The 24373-nt window shown below is 53.0% G+C and overlaps 1 protein-coding gene across 6 annotated transcripts in view; it reads right to left on the reverse strand.

Moving 5' to 3' along the window:
* Nucleotides 1-1915: 1915 nt before the first annotated feature.
* Nucleotides 1916-24373, reverse strand: part of Jade2 (jade family PHD finger 2) — a 49603-nt gene continuing 27145 nt past the window's right edge. For all 6 annotated transcript variants that reach the window (XM_057774262.1, XM_057774260.1, XM_057774263.1 and 3 more), the window contains 8 exons: nucleotides 21683-21843; nucleotides 20830-21041; nucleotides 18382-18549; nucleotides 16947-17063; nucleotides 15374-15838; nucleotides 10098-10215; nucleotides 7279-7410; nucleotides 1916-6473 (listed from right to left, as the gene is read on the reverse strand). In XM_057774262.1, the coding sequence (XP_057630245.1) occupies nucleotides 5695-6473; nucleotides 7279-7410; nucleotides 10098-10215; nucleotides 15374-15838; nucleotides 16947-17063; nucleotides 18382-18549; nucleotides 20830-21041; nucleotides 21683-21843 (2152 nt within the window). In that variant the 3' untranslated portion in view covers nucleotides 1916-5694. The remainder of the gene's footprint in view (nucleotides 6474-7278; nucleotides 7411-10097; nucleotides 10216-15373; nucleotides 15839-16946; nucleotides 17064-18381; nucleotides 18550-20829; nucleotides 21042-21682; nucleotides 21844-24373) is intronic.

A 24373-nucleotide genomic window follows, 5' to 3' on the forward strand; every position in this document is an offset into this window, starting at 1 on the left:
CTGGTCACACTAATCCCAGCACTGGGTGTACTGGTCACACTAATCCCAGCACTGGGTGTACTGGTCACACTAATCCCAGCACTGGGTGTACTACTGGTCACACTAATCCCAGCACTGGGTGTACTGGTCACACTAATCCCAGCACTGGGTGTACTGGTCACACTAATCCCAGCACTGGGTGTACTGGTCACACTAATCCCAGCACTGGGTGTACTGGTCACACTAATCCCAGCACTGGGTGTACTGGTCACACTAATCCCAGCACTGGGTGTACTGGTCACACTAATCCCAGCACTGGGTGTACTGGTCACACTAATCCCAGCACTGGGTGTACTGGTCACACTAATCCCAGCACTGGGTGTACTGGTCACACTAATCCCAGCACTGGGTGTACTGGTCACACTAATCCCAGCACTGGGTGTACTGGTCACACTAATCCCAGCACTGGGTGTACTGGTCACACTAATCCCAGCACTGGAGAGCTGTGTTCAAAGTCTTCTTCAGCTGTAGTGTTCCAGGGCAGCCGAGCTACACGAGACCGTCTCAGAGGGAAAGAAAGCGGTACAAAGGGAATCCTAACACACAATGAACCTCAAGGGCACTATGCTAAGTGACGTGGAGCCAGACACAGACAATTTCTGCACGGTGCCACTTATATGATGTTACAGTTTCAATCTCCAGTGTCTCCCTATCTCCCATGACTTAGGCAGGGCTAGGAATCTGTGCACGCCCTCTGCCCAGAGCTATGGCGCCCAGTCCACACCACTTCTGCTGTCTTATGTCACCTTTGGTTCAACATTACCCAAAAGTACTAAATGGAAAACTCTAGAAATAAACAATTCACTTTGTTTCACTATTATAGCATTACTTCACATCATCTCAAGAACACTGGTGGCTATGATACAGTAAGTTTTGGATTTTTAATTTTTTTTCTTCCTTTTTTTTTGTAACCCTGGGACAGTCTCAAAAAAAAAAATGTGGAATCATCAAATTGATGCTATTTTGTTGTCCAGATTTTTTCTTTTTGGTTTTTCAAAACATCATTTCTCTGTGTAGCCCTGAGTATCTTGGAATTCACTCTGGAGACCAGGTTGGCTTCTAACTCAGAGATCCACTTGCCTCTGCTTCCCACACCACCACCGCCTGGCTGGATTTTCAGTTTTCTAAAGTTGTGCATCTAACAGTGCCCATGTGGAGGTTAGCGAACAACTGGACTCAGAATTACAAGCACACCAGGTCTTTTTTTTTTTTTTTTTTTTTTTAAGCAGTTTCTGTAGACTGATCTCAGACAAGTACCTCCCAGCATCTGCCCTAAACTTGCTAAGTCTCAGGATGACCTTGAACTTCCCATCCGCCCACCTCCACCTAAGTACTGGGACCACAACCATGTGCCACACCCGTTTCTAACGATTCTTCGGGACTCCAATGGGAGGTTGGGTGGGCACAACACCTTAGTAGTACACAGTCAATATACTAACCACCAAAGGAAGGAGGATGCCCTTCCTCGGAGGCACCCTCCCTGTGCTGTTTGTCCCCACTGGACTGGGCATCCTCAGCTGGTACTGGAAGCCATTCCCTAGACCCCAGTGTGTGGCCAGAGTAGGGGCCGAGCAATAATGAAACAAACCAAGGCAGAATTCTCCACTGATTTCTGAGAAGATCCTCCCACACTTTCCAGTAGGGGGTGCGGAGCACAGCAGCCTTTCATGGGGCCCTTTACCTCTCACCAGAGTTGTGATTTTGGGTTACCCCTTCATCCTTGACCCTGAATGCCGGTGGCTAACACTGAAGATCAAGGAAGACACAGCCTGGCCACTGGAACTTGGGACTCTTACCGAGCACACTGTTTGGATGCATGCAATGGGATTCCCAGGTCTCCTGCCCACCCAACGCAACAGAACCTCACAGCAGCCAGCACAGAAAACATTGCTTTATTAACTGAATTCGCCAACACACAAGGAGTGCAGTGGGTTCCTTAGACATAGACCCTGATGGGGGCCGCAATCCAGAAGCCCCAGTGAGTGAGCAGGACAGGACAGGGCCGGAAACTATGCAGCAGCAGCAGGAGCAGCAGCAGCAGCAGCAGCAACACAATCATGCAGGGCACAGTGGGCACTGGCCACGCGCGGGTGACCGGACATTCTATTGCTGGTTAAGGGTTGCGAACAAGGACAATGTACAAAAAGGAGAAATAGGTCTTTGCGGTAATGAAAAATACATTTTTCTCTACAAAGGAATCTTCTCTAATACAAGAAAATAAATATTGCAACATAAGCCAAAAATAATTTAAAATTGCTCTTTTCAATATATTTTCAATATTTCTCTTGTATATTAACAAATGGCACATCACTTTCTTTGAAACAAAGACAGAAGGTGTCTCCTCCTGTGACATTCATATCACCCTCCCCACCGCCACCCCCAAATGATTTGGATGGAGCACAAGTCTGTGTCCGCGAGGGAAGGCGGCAGGAAGGGCCTTAAAGAACAACCAAAAGTCCCCGACTCCAACACCTCTGGCTCTTTGGCCAATGTGGCCAGCTAGGCCAAGGGCGCGGGAGAGTAGCCTCAAGGACCTTACTACAGAGATCACATATTGTTCTGCGGAGCTTCAGGCATGAGCACAGGTTGGCCATATGTGGCAATGGCGGGGAAACCCTGTCTAAACTGCTGCCGAGGTTCCTGTAGAATCAGACAGTTGACTCTTTAGAAACCCTAGCAAGTCCCATAGGGTGTCCGCGCATGCTCACGTATGTGCACAGTGCTCTGCTGTTCACACATACACACACACACACACACACAACACACACGCACGCACGCGCACACACACATACTCACTCACTCAGAGTCCAACACTGATGCCCAGGAACCTGGGTGGCTGGTTTCTCCAACGGACCTGTGGCCCTTCCATTGCAGATTCCCACACCATGTACGAAGTCAGAGCCCATTTAATAAAGTAAACGAGCATCCTGTCTTTTCCTTTACTTGTTTCAAAACACACCTAATGATACACAAAAAACACTTTCCTTGCACATTAGCCTGTGTCCTGTGGTGAGAGGGAATGAGGTGGAAGGCAGCCAGGGTTGGTGGGAAGGGGACGATAGCCAGAGTGAGTTAAAGAGCCTTTTCTGCCTCCCCAAGGAGGGGTAGTGGATGCGGGCAAGGGAACTGCCTCTGGCCTGAAAATGGTGCCTTGGTCATAGTGTGGCAAAGCCATCTACACCATGGACAGTGGCCTGGGAGGAGCTAAGGGGAGAGAGAGGCTAATGGGGCATTCTCATCCTCCCTGCGGCCTGACATCTCAAAGGTGGAGACAGCTGCCTGAGGAAGACTGCCTTAGGGCTTGGTCTAGTGAAGGGGCCCTCTCGCCAGCCATAGTCACAGACAACTGGGCTTCGTGGCAGACAGGACCTAGTGGACGGATCGTGTCCAAAGCAGGTGCCAACTGCTAAGAGGCCCAGAACCCAGAGGTCAAAATAAAGAGGCTCTCTGAAGCACCTCTCTTGCCTGCCCAGCCCAGGCCCTGGGGAAAGAGCGCCAGAGGCCCAAGAAAAGGGGTCGGATTTACCCCACTCATCACTAATGTCTACCAGCAGAGCCCAGCCCCTGCCCTGGGGTGGAACAGAGTGGTCAGGGCTGTGCCCTCCCTCACCCTACAGTGTTTGGTTGTTCTTTAAGACCCCATGTCCTTTGCGTCCCAAAGGTCAGACCACCAGGCAATCCAGCAGACGAGGTTGCGACCCGAAGTGACTCAAAGCACAGGGTTAAGGAAGGTCTGTTCAAAGGCAGTAAACAAGAGACTGGGGTGGGGTGCTGACGCCAACACTGCATTGTCACTACTACCAAGATGGGCAGGCAGACTAAGTCTAGGTGGTAGCCGATGCCATCCTGAGGCCCAGGATCCTTGGAGTCCACCCCACGCCCTCGGAGTCCATTGGAATCAGACATGTTTGTCCAATCCACCAAACTGAAGTCATTATCTTTGTTTCTGATTTTGCTCAAACTCACCGTCGTACCTTGATAGTTTTGGAGTCGAGGTGGGTGAAGGTCCCGTGTATTTGCTCCTTGTGTATCTGTGCGGCGGCGACAGGGGAACCACGCTGGATTCGCAGTCAGGATTCTCCCTCCCCAAAGGGGGGAGTCCTCAGAGTTTAGGACCACACTCACAGCGGCCCAGCCCAGGGACCGTAAATCAACAGCAGCAGCGGCGGCAGGCAGCGGTCTCCTCCTCCGAGGCCTTAGGCCCTTTTCTGTAGGTGTGTGCAATAACCAAGTCTCGGAACTCTGTTGCTAACCAACTCCTTTGAAATGGAAGTTCAAGTCGACAGTTGTCAGGTCCGGGCTGTGCTGTGTATTATGGTCAAAATATTCTTTGGCATTCTCAGGATGATTCGACTGGTTCACTGGACTTTTGCAAGGTTCTGGTTGGAGAAGTTCTGGCTTTACCAGTGGTGGAAGTGACCCAAGAGTAATTCATAAAAGAAAAAAATCCAAATGTTTTCACGGAATTCCTTTGTTCCCTGAGCTATCACCCTGGGGCCACTCCATCAAAACTCTTCAGAACTACCTGGGGACTTGGAGGAGGGGGGGATTGAAGAGGGGTAGGGAAGAGGGTACGTCAGGGAGGGAAAGGGGGGTTAAGGCGTCAAGGGACAAAGGGACACAGGAAGATCCAGCAATACTTCAACCAGCCCCAGCAGGCCAACAGTGGCCTGCCCTGGGCCCCGGGATCCCACTACACTTGTTGGAAGGATGTTTCCAGAAGGAAACCAAAGAGGAAGCTCATCTCTTAGCAGGACTAGGAAACTTCAAAAGGCAAATGGTCTGGTCTGGCCAGCTCCATGTGGAGAGGGCAGACGGTGGCCGAGACTGGCCCCAAAGGAAGAAAGGAAGTTGAAGCCCCAGAGTGATTCTCTGCAGTGGGCTGATCTGAGCCCCAAGTCCCAGGCTGGGCACTGGCCCTCCCTTGGAGCCTTCCACCTGGACGGGTGGTTGGCTGTTTGGGGAGTCCCCTGAGTAAAAGCACAGCTCAGGAAGGATTCTGGGAACCACTTCCCAGAGCTGCTTGGGCTGGGCACTGGCAGGGACAGAGCAGCAAGGGGGGGGGGTTGCGGGTGGGCGGGCGGGCCTCAGATGTTGTGGGCTATTCGGGAGCCAGCGGGCCCCCTGCACCCCCTCAGTGCTTTCTCAAAGAAACTCGTTGTGCTTGTGACAGTGAAGAGACTGGGTATCACCCCTTATTCTTCCTTAGGGATCAGTGGGGTGCAGCAGGACACCTCCCCCACATCCAAAACAGACCCCAGTGCAATCAGGGGGGACAAGGCGGGGCAGGCCCTGGAATGGCCCATCTGCCATGAAATAATGCCCAAACGACAGTCTGTGTCACCTAGTGGCAGTGGGCAGGAGCCCTGAGCTCTCCCTCACCTTGTCTGCATCAAGCCAGAAGCCCAGTGATGTTGTGTGGGCTGGGACAGGGTGGCACATAGAACCTGGCATAGTCCCTGGCCAGGGCCACGGGAGGAATCCTAATGTCCTAGGCCAGCACAGAGGAAGGACAACGGAGTGGAATTCAGAACTCTCTCTATATTAAAAATAAAACCACGACAGAGTGGTGGGTCTGGGACACTCAGCAGTTGGAAATGGCAGTTGTGATTGGGCTGAGACCCTGTGGGGGGAGCAGGGCAGGGCCCTGGTGAGTTAGGAGGCTAGTACCCCCATGCGAACTACCTCCTCTGCTCCTGCCTCTAAATCAGAGTCGCTCATCTCCTCGTCAGAGAAGTAGCCATCAGCCTCGGTGTCGAAGTGCAGGCTGACCTTTGGCCTTTCGGTCACAGCAGATGACAGTCCCGTCCCAGCGTCAGACCTAGTGCCTGGAGGTTTCCGACTGACCTTGATCTCTCGGGGTGGCCGGAGCCTGCCCAAGGGCTTGGGGCTCACTGTAGGGCCAGGCACTTGGACATTCAAGTCGGAAGCCACGAGGGCTGTCTCGTCCAGGGTCTCGGAGGCCAGCGGTGGGGGGCTTTCCAGTGCCGCTGGGACAGGACAGTCCCCAGCTGGAGGGCTGGACGGCAAATGAGAAGAGGTCCTCCGTGGTGGCTTTCTGGCGGGTGGTCCTTGCGTGCCCTTGCCACTGCCAGCATCCTGCGCCCAGGGCTTCTTGGGTGGCTTGTCTGGAGTGGTCCGTGCGCTGGGCCCATCCTGAAGCAGGGGTGGTTTCTTTTTGGCAGGCAGGCGAGTGCGGCCCCGGGCCTTCCTGGCAGGGTCACCAGGCCGCAGTGAGGAGTCCCTCATGAAGCTGAGTAGTGTCTCCTCATCCTGCAGCAATTCCTCGGAGAGCAGACCCGGAGCGGGATCCTCCCGGTGCCCACTGTTCAAAGACCACTCGCTCATGGCCATGTCTTCTGCCGTGATGTGCACCGACTGTGCCAGCCAGCTATTGAAGAAAGTGCCGTCGATGGGGAACGAGGTGGAAAGACCTGACAGGTGCGAGAACAGAAGCAGGTGTGTATCACCTTTTCGGGTATCCCAAGACAACCCACCCACCCAGCAAGTCTCCTGGTTCTGCCTACCCCTCCCACCAAGGCCACCGAAGAGCAGGGCCAGACACTGTCCCTGCTCGCCAGGGTGACCAACCCCAGGACTGGCTTTGCAAATTGTGGAGTAGAGAGGAGTGGAAGGGAAATGGTGAGTTCCTTGTTCAAAGGCAAGAATTTCAAAGTGGGAAGAGCAGAGAGGCCACCAGGGGGCGCCGCGTCTTTACAGGCTGTCCTTCCAGTGGCTTGGAGGAAAGCACCTGTCAGAGATGTCTCCCTGAAACAGGGTGGCCAGGATCAGTTTCAGCTTTGGTCTATTGTGACAGGGACTAGGGGGTCTGCTGTCACTTCTCTTGGTCTCTAGGCGGCTCAAGAAAGGTTGACTGGGGTTGAGCAAACAGCCCGTGTGTATATGTGTGGGGTGGTGGTGGTGGTGGTGCAGGTGGAGACTCCGGCAGGGTGGAACAGGGAGGGACAGGCTTCTTGGGGTCTTCCCCTCCCACCACTGGGCTGATTTCTGGGGACCTCTGGGAGGATCCGGCATTCTGGCCAGGGCAGCTCCTGAGCTGACAGAGCTGTATCCATCCAGCTAGAAGTCTTGGGATCTCAGGTGAAGGGAGGCTGCAATGACGTGGGCACCTAAGTGGCTCTTCTCTGAGGCGGCCAACTCTGCTTCACGCCACTGGCCTCCTATGGGGTGAAGCTGAAAAAGCCGGTGCTTGCCAGCTCACAAGGGCCCCTCACTTACCCAGCTGCCCCAGGACAGATTCAGGCCCAGCCTTTATTTTCTCTTTCTTCTCGGGGCTGCTGCCCTTGGGACCCTCTCGGCCTTTCCTCTTTGAGTCACTCCTCTTGCCCTTTGTTCGTCTCCCAGGAGGCTCTGGGTTAGAGAAAGAGTTAAACTTGAGAGGCAGCCCAGGGGTCCTCCATCAATTGTGTCTGTCCTCCTGGACACCAAGGTTACAGTCAGGGTGTCAGACACAGGCAGAGCTGGAGGAGAACAAACTGTCCACGGCTCTAGCAAGGCCTTGGGGTAGGCACAGGAAGTCCCTGACTTGGACTTTAGTATGATCTACGAAATGGACAGTCCTTGCTGAGTCCTGCGGGGTGATGACAGTGACTGGATGTTCTATGGACAGGGTAGGACAAGGAGCTGGACACAGGGCAGAAGAGCATCACCTGGGCTTAGTTTCGGCCCTGATAGGCTGTAGTTAGCCAAGCACCTCTTGACCTGCTTCTGTGGTGACACAGAGGTTCCAGTTTTGTATCTGACACTCGTGTCCCCTTGGTCTACCAAAGAAGGTCCCCAGTTCCTCAGCAGAAGCAGAAGGGTTTCCTGAACAATGTTTTAAATGGGTGCAAGGCGTGTCCTGAGATGTTCTCACCCGAGAGCCTTTAGCCGGACCCCAGTTTCCTTGCCTGTTACACGGTCCCCAGGCATGAGACCTCCCATGTCTTACCCTGGTCCCCACAGCTTCCTCTAGGCACCGTCCCTCCCCTAGGTTCATCCATTTCAAGCAGGGGTAAAGCAGTCTCCTTTGAAGAGGCACTGCCCTGAACAATGGTGCTTTCTCCTACCCAGGACAAGGAGCTGCAGCGTCTCCGGACCCTAGGTTGGGGTGCAGACACTCTGGTGTGTAGGATTCTGTGCTCCAAGGCGCGACTCCTCCTTGCTAATCTTAGCTTCCTTGAACACAAGGACTTTGTGCCGGCTTTGGAAGTTCTCAGGAAGACACATGTGTGGCCTCCTCCAAGTGCTGTGGTGTCCCCCTCAATACCTGTCCCCGAATCATCACTGACCGCACATCCTGGGACACTAGTGTGGCCCTCAATACCTCTGTCCCCGAACCGCCACTGACCGCACATCCTGGGACATTTTACTTTACTTTCTCGCTCCAGAGAGCAAACTGTAAGCAGGCTAGAAAGGTCTGGAGGCTACAGAGCAGACAATTCTACAAGCCTATGACCTGCTCTGACTTGTGTAAAATTCAACAGTAATTTCCTTTCTTTTTTCCTTTGATTATGCTGGGTTTAATTCCCATCACTCATAGGTGGTTCATGACCATCTTTAGCTCTAGTCCCAGGAGATCTGACACCCCCTTTAACATCCATAGGCACCAGGGATACTGGCAGGGCATGTACAGATATGCAGCCAAAACATTCACACACATAATTAATATAGGTAAGAAAATGGTTCTTAGCCAGGCAGCTGCACATGCCTTTAATTCCAGCCCTCAGGAGGCAGAGGCAGGAGAATCTCTTGAATTGAAAGCCTGCCTGGTCGACAGATAGCCAGGGCTACACAGAGAAATCCTATCTCATAAAACAAGCAACCAAGAAAATGGTTCTTATATAGACAGGGGTGGTCTTGAACTTACTACATGGTTGTGGATGACCTGGAACTCCTAATCCTTTGGCCTCTACCTCCCAAGTGCTAGGATTACAGATGTGCGCCAGAACAAACATCTGGTTCTATGCAGTGCTGAGGATCAAACCCAGGACTTCATGCATGTTAGGCAAGGGCCCTATCAAGTAAGCTATGCGCCCAGTCACTCAGAGACCAGAAGAGGGCGCTGGATCCCTTGGAACTGGAGGTACAGACAGTTGTGAGCCACCAACTGAATCCAGATCTGGAAGAACAGCCAGTGCTCTTAACTCCTGAGTCATCTATCTCTCCAACTCCTCTTTTTCTTCTTAATTTAAATTTTCTTTCTTTCTTTTTTTTTTTTTTTTAAAGAAAGGAGCTCAGTATGTAGCCCAGGCTAACCCTGAACTCAAAATCTTCTGGTTTCAACCTCTTGCGCACTGGGTTCACAGGTATGTTCCATCACATACCTGGCTTCCACGAATGCTGGTAACTCCAAAGGCTAAAGGGAACAACTCAGCTACTGGCAGAGAAGGTGGCAGCACTCCCTCTAATGGCACCCAGCAGCCCTCCTCCTCTTCCACTCAAGTCCCAGAATGACCCACAGGCCGAGTGGGCAGGGGCAGTCCACGTCTCCAAAGCTGTCTACCCGGTCATTTCTGCTGCATATGTTCAACTTTGTGTGTGATGGCATGTGTATGTGGGATGCTAAGCATGTCTTCCTTAACGTGTCCAGAGTCTGTAACTAACCAATGCAATCAACATCAAGACCTTTGCCCCTGATTTCTAGATTTGGCTAAATGAATGTTATACCCAGAGAATGAATGAGGACAAAGAAAATACAGCTGATTGGAGCTGCAATCTCATCACGCGAGACCAGAGAGAAGAAACGCACGGCCTCATCTCTGCGCAGCTGCCTCCCAGCGGACTGACCCCCCCAGGCACGCCAGGATTCAGGGAAGCTGGCCAGCTCCTGCCTATCTTGAGCCCAGCAGAGCCAGGAAAACTGTGGATCTGCACCTGTCCTTATGCAAGCAAAGCCACTGTTGATAGAACTGGGCTGTCCCAGGGAGCCAGTGGTGCCGGAGAGAAGCTTGAAAGCCAGAGCTCCAACTCTGGCTCCTTGCCTACTCACACAACCAGGGCCTTGACAGGTTCCCATATGGGTCTCATTACTGCAATGGAGGAGGGAAGGCACCTACCTCGACACAGGTCTTGCTCCATAAGCTTCATCTGCAGGTGGAATATCTGCTCCTGGAGCTTGCAGATGGTATGCTTCGTTCTCTCGCGCCTCGTCACCATGTAGCACAGGTTCCTAACCTGAGGAGACGGAAGAGAGGTTTCTCACCATCTCAGACGGGCCATCTCAAGGAGCCTCGTTGCTGGAGAAAGCAGTGTTTCTGGATGTGGGCCACCTCTGTTACCTCCCGTCTGCCCAAGACATTTGAGAATTCACTACCACACCCTGAGTGTGCAGGGAGTATCTGGTCTCTCCATCACGTACCTTTCCCAGCAAAGCAACTCCTCAGAGACAAGCATCACTGTAAATCCCAGCACCCGCCCCAAGGTACCAGAGGCACTGTACTTTCAAATGAGCACAATCTGGTAGAATAGCTTTTCCAAGTCTACCTGCTACACCAGGACCTGAGCCAGGCCCCTGCCACTTCCACCAATGCTCATGTATCTGCAGAGACACGATGCCTTACTTTATTATTTTTTTTGTGTGTGTTAAACGCTCTTTTTCTTATTTTTAAAGCCCTCTCAGGTTTTTAAGTGGTTTAGTCCATCACGTTGGAGCACCACTCTGTTGATGGAGCGGCGGGCTGCGTCCCGCCACCCGGCTAGCTTTACCCGAAATAACCCATTTCTAATATTCTGTGTAGCACCACGAGCTGGCTTACCAGGAAAGATCTTAACCTGCGTCTGTCTGGAGTGGGAGAATCATGGCGACTCCGATGCCTTACTTTATAAAGGACAGCAACCTCTTAACTCTCTCAGGCCGGCCGAGAGAGTCCCTACAGCAGGCTCTGAAGCCTACAGGACAGGGACACATTCTTCAGGCTGTCTGGAAGCATCTAAGGTGAACCTGTCAGTGCCGCCTCCCCCCCCCCCCCCCACTGTTTTCTCACACACTTCTCAGGCTGCTGAGGCCAGGATTCAGCCCTTGAGACACTCCCTTGGTCTGGCATTTCCTTTGGGCTCATATGGAGCTTTCCAGAAACAGGGACAGTTGTTTTTGACCACAGCTGCTCTGCCTGAATCCTATTCCCACTGAAGTCTTCCTTCATCTAGTCCTACGATGGTCTTCAGGTCTGACTTAGTTAAGTCTCTCTGTCCTTAAGCTGCCTGGGGTGGCCTTTAATTCAAACTCCTCCTTCTTGGCATGAACTCCTCCTAGCTCAAGGGAGCATGGTCAGGTCTCTGTTGGGTATGGCTTTCCCCTTTCCTTTCTGAGACCAGTTGTGAAGAAGATTCTAGAAGATCAAGTCAGCCTACAAGCATCAACAGGATGGATTCAGTATGGACTCTCCTGGGATTTTCCTTGTGTGTACCCCCAATCTGCACTGTGAACACCAGGCCACCACGGTCCACCCATCACTGACCCCAGTTTTATCAATTCCCATGTTCAGTCCCTTCCTCAAGGGACAGCCCTCGACTTTGACCACTTGGTGCCAGCCTTGGACCCTCCTACCATGGCCCACCTTCCAACCAGCCTCCTCTCCACAATCCTGCACACCAGCCTGGCTCTGTACCTATTGTTTGGGAGGAATTTGTAGAAAGAAACACAGTCAGGTTCTCTTTCCAGAGCAGAGGAGCTCCCTGACCCAGGACTAGAGGGTGGCAAGGCTTCCTGGATAAAGGGACAGCTAACCTCAGCAGGAGGCCTAGCCAGGCCTTGTGGTGACAGTGTCATGGGGGGGGGGGGAGCAAAGCCAACCAGCAGGGGATAGGGGTGGGCAGCAGGCTCTGGGGGTACTCTATTGGGCCCAGGACAGTTGTAGAAGTCATGCCATGACTCGGTCTCGCCTCCACCCACAACTGACCCATCAGTAAGTTTTACACCAGTCTGTCCTGGTGACTGACACCATTTCCCTTCGCAGCCTGGTCCTGCCCATCCCCCCAGCCTTTCACAGGGACAGTAAAGCCATCCCTCAGCAATGCTCTTGAAATGCAAATCAGACCACTTCCTGGCGGACTTACACCTTCCAGGGCCTCTATATGGGTTGAATTCCCCAAGATTTCCTGCTGGGAACCTCAGAATGGGACCTAAGGGCTGGGAAGATAAAATTAGCTAAGATGAAGTCACTCTGGGTCAGGGTGGGCCCTTTCGTCAATTGACTGGTGTCCTTAGACAAGGCTGAATGAAGACAAAGGGCCAGAAGATGGAGTGGTGACAGAGGTAGAGAATAGAGTGACTGTCCACCAGCCAAGTGCTGCTCAGGATTTTGGCAACAGACCCTAATCTAGGAACTGACAAGGAGGAAAATGGCAGGGTCCAAAAATGACAGGATCCACCTCCCACTGGTCCTCTCCGTCCCTCAGAGGGCAACGGGGGCGGGGCTCCCACAGGCTCCTAAGCGCCCCCCCCCCCCCCCCCCCCCCCCCCGGCTCCCACACAAGGTCTGTTCAGCCTCTGGAAGAACTCGTGCAACAAGAACCACAATCGCGCGTCCCTGCAGGGCCTGACAGCCAGCGTGGTTGCTAGGGGACATGAGCTGGCATTTGCAGGGCTGATGTCCACTACTGCAATTTTTCTGTCAGCCATGAATAACTTTGGAGGCTGCAGCGGCCGTGCCCATCCACACAGCGCCTGCCAAGGTCCAGGCCTGCAGCTGAACCGCCAGCGAAGACACCCATGCCGGAGCTCCAGGTCTCGCTCCTCTCTGGGGACACAGAGCTGAACTGCTTCCGGGGGACAAAAGTGACAATGAACCTGCAGTGGGCTAGGTAAGGGGCCTCATATCCCTCTAATTCCAGCACTAGGGAGGGTGAGGCAGGAGGATTGCCATGGGTCTGAGGCTAGCCTGGACTACAGGGTGAGACCTAGCCTCAAACAGAATAAACCACACAGGCCACTGTCCTTGTGTGACCCCATGCCCAACTGGATCCTTGCTTCCATTTCTCGGAAAAGGAAACAGAAACAGTCACAGAGCTGGGGGATGGGTGGGGGAGACCAGAGTCAGTAAATGGCCGGGCCACCCAAGACCTCCAGAAGCAGGCCCGAGTTGGCCTGGTGCCTAGGCAAAGGCGGGGTACTCTCAACTATTGGCTCTAGGCCATGGTTGGAGGCTGGGCCTGTTGGCCAGGTCACTGCCACCACGGGGCTCTGCAGAGACCACCCTCCCCTGCTTGGTGATTTTCATTGGTTTAAGTCACCAACGTGTGGTCCTGGGAGGGCCCAAGGTAGGGTGTCAATGCTATCTGATAGCTGTATTCAGCTCTGAGGACCCTGGGAGGCAGTTTAGAAAAGGGGCTCCTGTCACAAGCCCCAAGAGCTGTCATAGTGTTCCAAGTAGTTCCAGGTTCTCACACCTCTTCTTTAGATGCTCAGATAGGTGTCACTCTGCCCTTGGAGCCGTCTGTGGTAGCCCTACCTGCCCTGAGCCTTTAGATCCTGACTGGTCAGGCTGCTGACATACCAGGCCTCGCCAGCCTCAGACAGTAGCCCCTGGATCAGCTCACACTTGCTCAGGAAAATCTACACAACAGTAACAGCCAATATTGCTTTTCTCAACTCCCATTCCCACCCTCGAAGTCCAAATCCAAAGTCAAGCTCCAGCCCAAGGAGACTGAGGTTTCCTATCAGTTCACCCCCCACCCCCAGCCCCACCGGCTGAGCCTGCCTCCTGGGCAGGGAAGGTCTTCCTCAGGAAGTCAAGTCAGGTGGGGGCCATACCCAGGCTGACCAGTGCAGACTATGAGGTAATATCTGCTAGGTCCTCTGGGACGGTGATGACCCTAGAGACCCGGGGGTGGGGCTTTGGAGAGGCCTCAGGACAACTTCCATAGGAGCTGTGATCTCCTCGTGACAGGAGGTTGAACTGCCTGGGAAACAGTGGCTGCAATGCAACCAGCTTTTCCCTCTGGCCTGGCTGAACCAGGGACATGTGATTCTTACCACACGGCCTCCTGACCTGGTAGCAGACTTAGTGGCTGTCAGGCAGTGAGGTTCCTCTCCGGCCACCAGGGCAGGGCAGATGTGCAGAATGGGGAAGCCGAGGACAATCACTGTCACTCCACACAGTGTACCACCCATCTGACAGACGGGTTCACTGAGGCACAGAGAGAAAAAGTCACTCCACACAGCACTGCACCCATCTGACAGACTGGCTCACTGAGGCACAGACAGGAAGAGCCACTCTACACAGCACAGCACCCATCTGACAGACCGGCTCACTGAGGCACAGAGAGAAAAAGCCATTCCATACAGCACTGCACCCATCTGACAGACTAACTCACTGAGGCACAGACAGGAAAAACAGTCAATAACAGAGTCCCTCTGAGGCTTCCAGTCAGGACTGTCTCCTAACACAGCCCAGGAAGAGACGACATGTTACCTGGGCCCATGAAGGACACTGTGACATGATTCTACAGTTCTCTGAAACCTAGAATTTAACATTCAGAAAGGGAATGCCAGAGCAGCTCCTGGGGTTCAGAGGGCTGGTCTACGGATCCAGACACGTTCACCTCCCTCAGCCCCATAGGTACCACCAGGGCCCAAGCCACACCCTTATCCTGTATCCTGGAATGAAGACGGAAGTGTTTGTAGCTCTTTCTCTCACTCAGGCGAGGCCTGGAATACCTCTGTGGGGAATGTCTGATGTTAGGGGCCAACTATCCCTTGTTCCCTGTGCTCTGTCCGGCAGTCCATGGAGTCACATCCACCATTCACCCCTTCCCGCCCAGGTCTGGCCAGGACAAGCTTGCCTGGTAACTGGACAATTCCAGCTCTCAATGCCTCAAGACAGAGCTATCCCAGGTTAATACTGACTCCTCTGGAGTCACCTTTCACAGAGGTCAGAAGTGGAACTAAAGGCAGTGGTTACTAGAATCCTTCCCTCCTGTCCCCATAGGCCACTTTCACCAAGGCCTGGGAAAAGGCTGGAACAAGAGAGACTCAGAAGCTGGGTGGTGGCGGTGCATGCCTTTTAATCCCAGCACTCGGGAAGCAGAGATCAAGGCCAGCCTGGTCTACAGAGCATGTTCCAGGACAACCAGGGGTGTTACACAGATAAACCCTGTCTCAACCCTGCCCCAGAGAGAGAGAGAGAGAGAGAGAGAGAGAGAGAGAGAGAGAGAGAGAGAGAGAGCATGCCAAAGACCAAGAGTTGGCGAGTCGGTCTGTGAAACATCCTCATTCCAGATTGTCTTCTAATCCTGGCAGCCTTCCTGCCCGAGCCCTGGCTGCTCCAGGCAGGGCACATGGAGTCTTAGCCAAGGTCTCAGGCAAAGCCTCTGACCCACCGGGGCCACTTACCCTCTCCAGGTCCTGCCGCAGATGGGTAAAAAGCTTCAGGCGGCGATAGAGGACATCCTGCTCCTGCTGGGCCAGGTTGTCCACCTCGTCGGTCTTGGGAGTGAGCAGCGGTTGGTTGGCATTGGCTCTCCTCTTCAGCTTCCAGTACTGGTAGATGAAATCCACCAGCGCTTCGGCCAGGTCCAGCCGTTCGGCCACCTCCGCCGGCTCTACCAGCTCATAGAAGTTTTCTTCTAGCTGCTGCAGCCGCTGCTTGCGTAGGGTCACCTTTTCCAGGTCCTCGACGGCCTGGCTGGGCTCCACGGGCTCAGGAGTAGGTTCATTCCGAGGGCCCCCGTCACTGTGCTCCTGGCAGAGTGACTTGAACTTGACCTCATCGTTGTCAGCTAATATAGTCCGCATTTCCAGGCCTCGGTCAAAGGCGCACGTGACGTGAAACGCCGTGATGCAGGAAGGCATGGAACACTGGAGAGGGGGGAAGGACAGGGTCAGGCATCAGAGGAGCCCCAGGAACAACAGTAGGTGCTGGGGAGAGCCTACATAAAATGGCATGGGCTCCAACATCTCAATGTGGAAGGAGCTTTGGCAGAAAAAACCCAGGAGCCCTGGGGCAGCTGGAAAGGTAATGGAACAAATCCCAGGTACCCCGAGGGAGCCAACAACCAGAAGGTGATGACTCTCCTGGGTACAAGATGCCCTGTGCTGTGGGAAAAATGACTTTATGTACGCTGAAGAGGGTGAGGCCTTCTTTATTACATTGCCATCAAAGTCAGGAGTCTGCCCCAGTTCTGCTCTCTGGGAGCAGCTGGATCCCTCCCTTCTCTTGTCCAAACGGTCAAAGGGTGGATGGACCAAGCCTCCCAGCCTTGGATGGAGACTGGACCACTGGAACCAGTTTGTCCAGAGTATACCCAACGTAGGTACCACTGTCACAGTGTCCAGAGTCCTTCTGGAGGGCTGATAAATGGGGTGGAGGCCTACTTTCAGGGTTCCTGGGGGAGAAGAGAGGGATAAAGGAAGCCTTCCACCACCACAGCAGAGACCAGAAGCACCGCAACCCCTGCTTTGTGAGAAAAGCAAATCCACAGCTCCCTCCACATCTGGATCAGAGCTGTGAGGCTTGCCTTTATGTTTTGAAAACTTTGGGTTATCTTAATGATCACCACGAAGGGAGCATCATCACAGGTAGACCGGTAAGCCTGTCCTTTGTCAGGAAGGCCCATTTGCTGAGCTGGAGAGAAATCTAATTTCCACTGCTCTCATATTTCAGGGCTGCAGTCTGAAAGGCCAAGGTATTCTTCAAGTCCAGAGACACTTGCTCTCGTAGGGAAAGCAAAGTTCTTAGCGTTCCACAGGTGGGGTCTGTCCCTATTCCTTGGAAGCCTGGGGACATAGGAGATGTCCCTTCCTGATGGGCAAAGAATCAAGCATGGCCCCAGCACCGAGCCTCTCAGGCATATCAGTGGTGCAGCCACAGGAACAAGCGGTGGTAACGACTGGGGCCTTAGGTCCCCCAGGCACATCTGTCTGATGTAAGAAGTTGGCTTGGGGTAGCAGGAAGAAGGCCACATACCTGGATGCAGGTGCCTGTGCACTCTTTGCAGAGGCTGCAGGACAGGGCCCAGCGGCTGGCTGGAATATGTGAGATCTTGGTAATGGGCTCCATCTTCTCTGGACAGCCAATGCTGACCTGGGCAGAATACATGGAGCTGCATCAGTGCCAAGGGGGAAGCCGTCTGTTGTAACCAGATAGCGCACAGACAGAGCCGTGGTTGAGCTCCCAGGTCCCAAGTCCTCCCTTACTCGACACGGGCAGAGTTTGAGGTCTGGGTTCCCTATCCTGGCTCACTTGGATCTAGCCCCAGAGTGTGTATGTGTAAGAGTGTAGCTGGCTAGAAGTATGTCCCTGGGAGAGCAGGCTCTGAGACAGGTACACGTGTGTCTGTGTATGTTCATGGATGACCCAGCACAGGTGTGGAGGTCAGTGGACAACTTTCAGGAGTCAGTCCTCTCCTTCCCCTATGTAGGTCCCGGGGATTGAACTCAGGCCGTTAGGCTTGGCAGCAAGCACCTTTACCTGCTGAGCCATCTCACCAGCCCCTGAGGATGGGGTTCTTAATAGGTCAGTCCATCTCTGTTGTAAACAGGAGAGAGGGCACTGAGCGGCAGTCCTGGCTTCCAGATGCAAATCTGACACAAACAACCACTACCCCAAGAATGGCAAGGTGGACCTCAGTGGTTTTGAACCTCTGGACTGAGAACCAGGAAGGGAAGAGCCACATGCTAACAGGGTCTCCTAGCTTGCTACTAGGTACCATCAGCAATGGACAGGTGTTGCAATACAAAAGAGCTGACCAAAACCCTTGTGGATTTTAGCATCTCGCGTGTTAAAGAAATGGATGGTTACTGTGGACCCGGCCTGATGTCCAAGGCCCTCCCACGTGACCCCAGCCTCTGCACCCCGATCCCAGCCAGAGGGCAGGCCCACCTGACTCCTGCTGTTACCCTCTAGACCGGGAGATTATCTGTGTACCCCTGCTTGGTTTTGAGATAGGACATCATATAACCCAGGTGAGCATCAAACTTAAGATGTACCTAGTTGATAATCTTGAGCCCATCATCTTCTACCTCCATCTTCCAAGTGCTGGATTTGCAGGCATATGCCAACAAGTCTGGGTTCACTCTGATTTTAACCAAAGCCTTCTTTTGATGGATCTCATAACCTGAGTCCTTCCTGTTTGACTGAAATCTGGACCTCAAATCATCCCTCCTGAATGTCCAGTAGCTAGTCACCTGACTTCTCAGTAGACATCGCACCTAACCTATGACCAGGTCCACAGACAATATTCCCGGTTATTTCCAAACCTGTCACTGAGCCTACACGGGAGCCCAGCAGCCCTTTCTTTTCCTATACGCTCACCTAAATTCTGCCAGGTCCATCCCGAGCTCTCCACACCCCTTCCCCATGTTCTATTCGCTGAAATCTTCTAGCTCCCATGCTTACACACCTCAGGAATCCACAGGGCACAGCTAACGTGCACCCACTTGGTCCCACTTCGGGTGGGCTTCAAGGCTCCTCCTCGCTTGGGGCAGAGCAGGCACTTGGGCTGGACTCCCAGGGCACATGTCCGGCATAGCCAGCTGCCCGTAGGCACCTTGAGGATCCCGTAGCATGCCTGGGAAAAGAGCAGGTGGTTATGGGTCAGGAGCATTGGCAAACTGGCTATGTCTGGTCAGCAACTTGCCAGTGGTGCCAGCTATGTCTCCAGGCAGCAATGGGTAGCACAGCGTACCTGAGGGTGTACTCATCCTCTGGTAAAACGGTGGGGGCTGCTCTCTGCTGGAAGACCCGTGTTAGCCGCAAGTTCCTAACCAGCATGGGCTATAGGGAAAACCTCAACTGCTTCTTAAATTGACCACTCCCCACTTCTCTTGTTATGCCACAGTGTAAGAGAAACACAGGGACCCAAGAGCTGCTGTGTAGCTCAAGTCCCTGCTCCCCAGCTCCCCAGGATCTGTTTAGTTCAGCTGTAGTGGGAACATGTGCCTCAAAGTTGGGGGCCAGAGTGGGTCCCCTGGCCATAAATCTGGTCTGGGAACAAAGCCACAGATACAAAGGACCTAGACCTCAGGACTTGAGATTGAGAAAGGGGATCTGCAGGTTGGAGAGATGGCTCAGCAGTTAAGAGGGTTTGCTGCTCTTGCAGAGGATCCAAATTCAGTTTCCAGCACCTACACTGTGACTGACAACCATATTTAACTCCAATTCCAGGGGTTCAATATCCTCCTCTGGCTTCCCTGGGACTAAGGTACACGTTGGGGAATATTATTTTGAGGTGTGTGACTAACTTTCTCTGCATTTGTTTAACTCTGTGAATTTGTGTCTAAAACACCCGATAATCCTAATAAAGAGATGAACGGCCAGTAGCGAGGCAGGATCAAGGGGCTGGCAGGCAGAGAGCATAAAGAGAGAAAAACAAGAGCACAAGGAGAGGAAGACACCGGGGCAGCCACCCAGCTACACAGCAAGCCATCGAGCAAGAAGTAAAGAAAACTGTCTTGAAAAACAAAAAAAAAAAAAAAAAAAAAAAAAAAGAAGTAAAGAAAGATATACAGAATAGACAAAGATAAAAGCCCAGAGGCGAAAGGTAGTCAGAATAATTTAAGAACAGCTGGCAAGGAACAAGCCAAGCTAAGGCTGGACATTTATAAGTAATAATAAGACTCCATGTGTGTGATTTACTTGGGAACTGGGTGGCAGGCGCCCCAAAAACCAAAAGAGTAAAACATCCCACAACAGGCACACACCTAATTCATTCACATACATGATGCAAAACACCCTACACATACAATAATAAAACGATTTTTAAGAAATAAAGGAAGGGTAACTGTGGGCTGGGGAGATGGCCTGGCAGTTAAGAGCATTTGTGGCTCTTTCAGAGGCCCTGAGTTCGGTTCCCAATACCCACATCAGATAGCTCACAACTGCCTTTAACTCTAACTCCACTGGGACTGGCTGCCTCTGGCCTCCACAGGGACCCACCGATACAACACACGCACACACACACACACACACACACACACACACACACACACCCCTACCCGCCCTCCCCCCCCCCAAAAAGGAAAAGTTTTAAAGAGAAAAGAAAGGGACCCTGGCTTGCTCTGTTACAACGGTAAGAAACACTCTAGTATAGTTGTACTGTATGTATTTCCTAATTTACTGGGGACAGAATATGGCAGGCCACAGGCTACATGTGAAGGCCGAAAGACAGTTTTGTGAGTCGGTTCAGTCCTTCCACCTTATATGGGTACTAAACTCACGTCACCAAGCTTCCAAGCAAGTGTTTTTACCCACTGAGCCATCTCACAAGCTTAGCCCTAATATCTTTCACTAAGCAAATAACTTACCACAAACAATTTGCTTTTTGGGGGGCGCTTGGGGTAGTGCTGGGGATGCAAGGCCTGATGAATATTAGGCAAGCACCCTACCAGTAGGCCATACTTGCATCTCTGCTCTGACTGTTCCCATTTGTTTACAAAACAGAGCCCCCAGAGAAGCCAGGAACTTTCCCTTGAGCCTCCTGAGCTGTGAAGGCAGAACCATCCTTTGAAATCAGGCAGCTTGGCTCTGTCTCCATCACTACCTGATGCCACTGTCCCTCTGCAAGGTCAGGATGTGATAGTTTTCTGAGGGGAAGACCCGAGAAAGACACAAAGAAGACAGACTCCCCAAAGGACACTTGCTTAGGTCTGTCTAGCAGGACTGAGCCAAGGAGGCCCCAGATGTCCTAGGAACAGCCAGGCATTTGTGTTACTAACTTCTCTGTCTCTAGTCCTCCTTAGGGCTCTTGGTCCACAGTGCGCATGCTCCTATAACCAACTCAACCAGCGTCATCAGGGCTCAGGCAGTGTGCGTGCATACGGTAAGGGAAAGGGCGATAGGGTCCACCCACCTGGTGCACACAGACGTTGCACTTGTCACAGAAGACCATCTCGTTGCCATCCTCGCCTTCAGGGGAGCGGCACACATCACAGACGACGTCCTCATCGTACTCGATGCCCAGCCCCTCCTGTGTCTCAATGGCCTGGGCCATATTCTGGTGGCACAATGTCTCCAGCTCCTCGAGAACACGCTCTAATGTTAGCTCATCCAGCTCGGGCCTCTCTGCGGGCGGGACAGCAGAGGACACCATTAGGAGTTTAGCAGGCTTTGCGGCAATCAGGGCAAAGGTATCCATGGTGTTAGGGAGAAGGCTCCGTCCAGCCATCTACAGTATGACTGGGACTTCAGCTCCATCAAGGACAAATGGACCATCCAATCCCAAAGGTTCCTGCCCATCACAGCTGCTTCACTGTCTACTTGGAGGGCCCGTGACCACTCCCTCTCACGTGTATGGAAACAATGAAGGGTGTCTGTGGGATGCAGCTGGCTTCATGAGAAATCTACAGCTTACACTGTGTGTACGTTATCTGTGTCCACTCAGATAGTGGCCAGGCTGATCTTCCCCGAGGGCATGTCAACGGGCTTCATCCAGGAAGCTTCACGCCCATTAACACTGTTTCTACCAGCATGCTAATTTCATGTGCCATTGAGCCCTGTGAATTACTTCTTACTCTTACCTCCGCCTGACAACTGTAGATACCTGGGAGACAGAGACAACAAAAGACACGCAACACAGTAAAGCTGTAAGGATGTCCCCCAGTCACAGCCACTGCCTCTCTGGAGGTGTAGACGCTATCCAGGGCTGGGAAGAAGACGATCCCTGCCAGCTGCAATCATACACCCGGCGTGGAAGGATCACCTACCCATCTCCTTGAGTTCCGAGTTGAGGAGTTCCAACCAGTAAGCATCGATCTCATCCAGGTCGTAGCGGCTGCCTCCTGGCCAGTCAGGATGGGTGCCCTCACCAAGTGTGGGGCTGTCTGGGGACACCTGTGTAGGGGGACCTTTCAGTGGTGGGAGGAGCCTGTGAAGCCAAGAGAGGGAGCGGTAAAGGGAGGGGCCTTAGCTGGTTCTCCTCAGTCAACCTGGCTGAGGAACTGGGGACTCCAGGGAAGACATGAGACGCTGATGCCCTACGAGACCCGCCCTTTGTATCCATCCCCTCTTTCCATTTCTTCTATGTTGCCAGTCTGCCTTATAGACTCCATTAACTATGCATCTACAGGAATAGCAGACCCTAAGGGCCATAAAGCAGAGTGAGGTCCATGTGGGAATGACATGTAATCCTGGCCAGTGTAACATCTGCCCTGCCTAGTCAGGGCTATTCCTACCCTGGACCAGCCCCTGCCTGGGGCTCCAGGTATCCCAAGTACCATCCTGGGCAATGCCCTGTGCCAACTACTTGGGGACAAGTGAGATAGAGCCAACTGGACTCTAGACATTTTGGCATACCCTTCCAGGCTAGGACCAAAGACTGTCTCCATGGCTTCATAACCCCTGGCCCCTCCTCACCAACAGCCTGGAGGTGTCATGGTCTTAAGTTAAAATGAGTCTGCTTTTCTCAGAAGTTGAATCTCCGTACGGTTTCACTGTACAGCCCAGGAAAGGGCTTTTTGGATTGAAGGTCTCTTCTTGCCACAGTGAAATGCTAGCCACACACCTTGACCCTCCCCAGGGACCACATAGGCATCCTGCTTCTTACTGCTTCAGCCTGCCTCCCTAAACAACCAAACTCGCAACACTGTCTCAGATCCCACCTCAGATCAGCTTTGCCTCGGGGTCAGGGACCTGTTACAGGCAACAAAGCTCCATCTGACTGGGTCCCCAAACAGAATCCCACTAACACAATCTACCTTAGGTACTTGGTAAAAAAAAAGAAAGCACTTGGCAAAGTGCTGGGTAGCGAGGGAGGTGGGCTGGTGTGTGTGTGTGTGTGTGTGTGTGTGTGTGTGAGAGAGAGAGAGAGAGAGAGAGAGAGAGAGAGAGAGAGAGAGAGAGAATGTGTTAAGATCTCTAGATGTCAACCATCCCTCTCCTCCTGAAATGGGAAGGGGCATTTCGCCTCGGGGGTCCTCTTCACGCATCTGTGTGCTACCCATCAGATTTTGAGGCCAGTTCAAAATGCCAGCCCTTCCCATACCCCACTGGTTGCCATGGTTATTGTCTGGAGCCTGGCCTCCATCTGGCCAGCCCTGCCAGGCCTGAGAGGCCTCACACTTGCCTGGGAGGCCTCCTGGGGTCGGAGGCAGGGCTTGCCAAGGGCTGTGACTCAGCTCAGGCTGGGTAAGATGGCATGGGGACAGGACTGAGTTTCAGGGAGGGCCCCTGGCTTCAGGAAATGCCCTGATGTCAGCAAGGGGACAGGAAGGATGCTAGGCACAGAGAGGCAGGGGTGCAAGCAGGGGAAAGGGACCAGGGACAGGGAAGGGGCCAAAAGTTAAGAGTCAGCACCACCATCCCACTTCAGAAGCCCTCATGAGAGGCTTAGGTAACAATGACGGCAGGACCCGCCTCCCACACCAAGTAGGTGATTCCAAATAGAAGCCAGCACTATGCTTTCAGTCTAACCAAATGCTGCCTTTCCCAAGAAATTGTCGCTCCAAATAAATATCTCTTAAAAAACACAGCCTAGAATTCGGTCACACTCCAGCTTTGTGTGCCTGAAGCACACACTTAATCAAGCGTCTCAGCATCTTTATCCGAACAGGCACCTACTGCGTAACACACACCAGTCATACCTGCCCGCTTCACCGGGGCCACCTGGGGAGCCAGGGCTGAGGGACACACACGAGAAAGAGCATCCCCTACCAGTCATGGACTGACCTGACCCTAAGCCAAGGCCTCACCCTCAGACACAGCTGGTAGCCATGGGCTGGACGGGATGGAAGAAAGTGCTAAGAGCCACAGGGGAGAGCAAAGACTCTAGCCCAGAGAAGCACACAGACACCAGAGGTCGCGTTTGCCCTGGACCAAGTCTAAAGGGCCAGTGCAAACCCTCAGCGGCAGATTTTAGTCCACGAGGTGGGCAGAACTGCCCAATGGACTGTTTGGAAGGGGCGGAGAGTCAGGCTGGGATGTATATGGGCGAGAGCCGTCAGGCTATGCTTCAGGCTCTCAGTCTAGGCCTCGCAGGGACAAGGGACAGCCCAGGGTTTGTCACTGTGGTCTGTCATTTCCTGGCCCGGTGGCCTACTAGGCCCCATAGGAAATTCCCCAGAATTTCCCAACTTCCTCATCTATAAAATGGGGACAGTACTATATCTACCCTATAAGTGTGATCACCGAATGACGGGGAGAGGCTTGACTTGGGAGGCTCTCAGTGTCCCCCAAGGTAGTTGTCAAAGGCTTGCAGGGGGCTGTGCAGTGGGTGGGGAGGCACCCAGGCAGGTAGTAGCACTGATCTCGGGGAGACTGGGAAGCAGGGATGTGGTACACCTGAAGACACATTTGCCTACCTCAGTACATCTTCCCTGAGTATGGGGAGGCTGTGATTATCACTCCTGTCAGCCCAGCACGGCTGTGAGAATCGGGGCTCGAGAGACGACGGCTCAGGA

Source organism: Chionomys nivalis, chromosome 7 (assembly GCF_950005125.1).
Source record: "Chionomys nivalis chromosome 7, mChiNiv1.1, whole genome shotgun sequence".
Taxonomy (NCBI): domain Eukaryota; kingdom Metazoa; phylum Chordata; class Mammalia; order Rodentia; family Cricetidae; genus Chionomys; species Chionomys nivalis.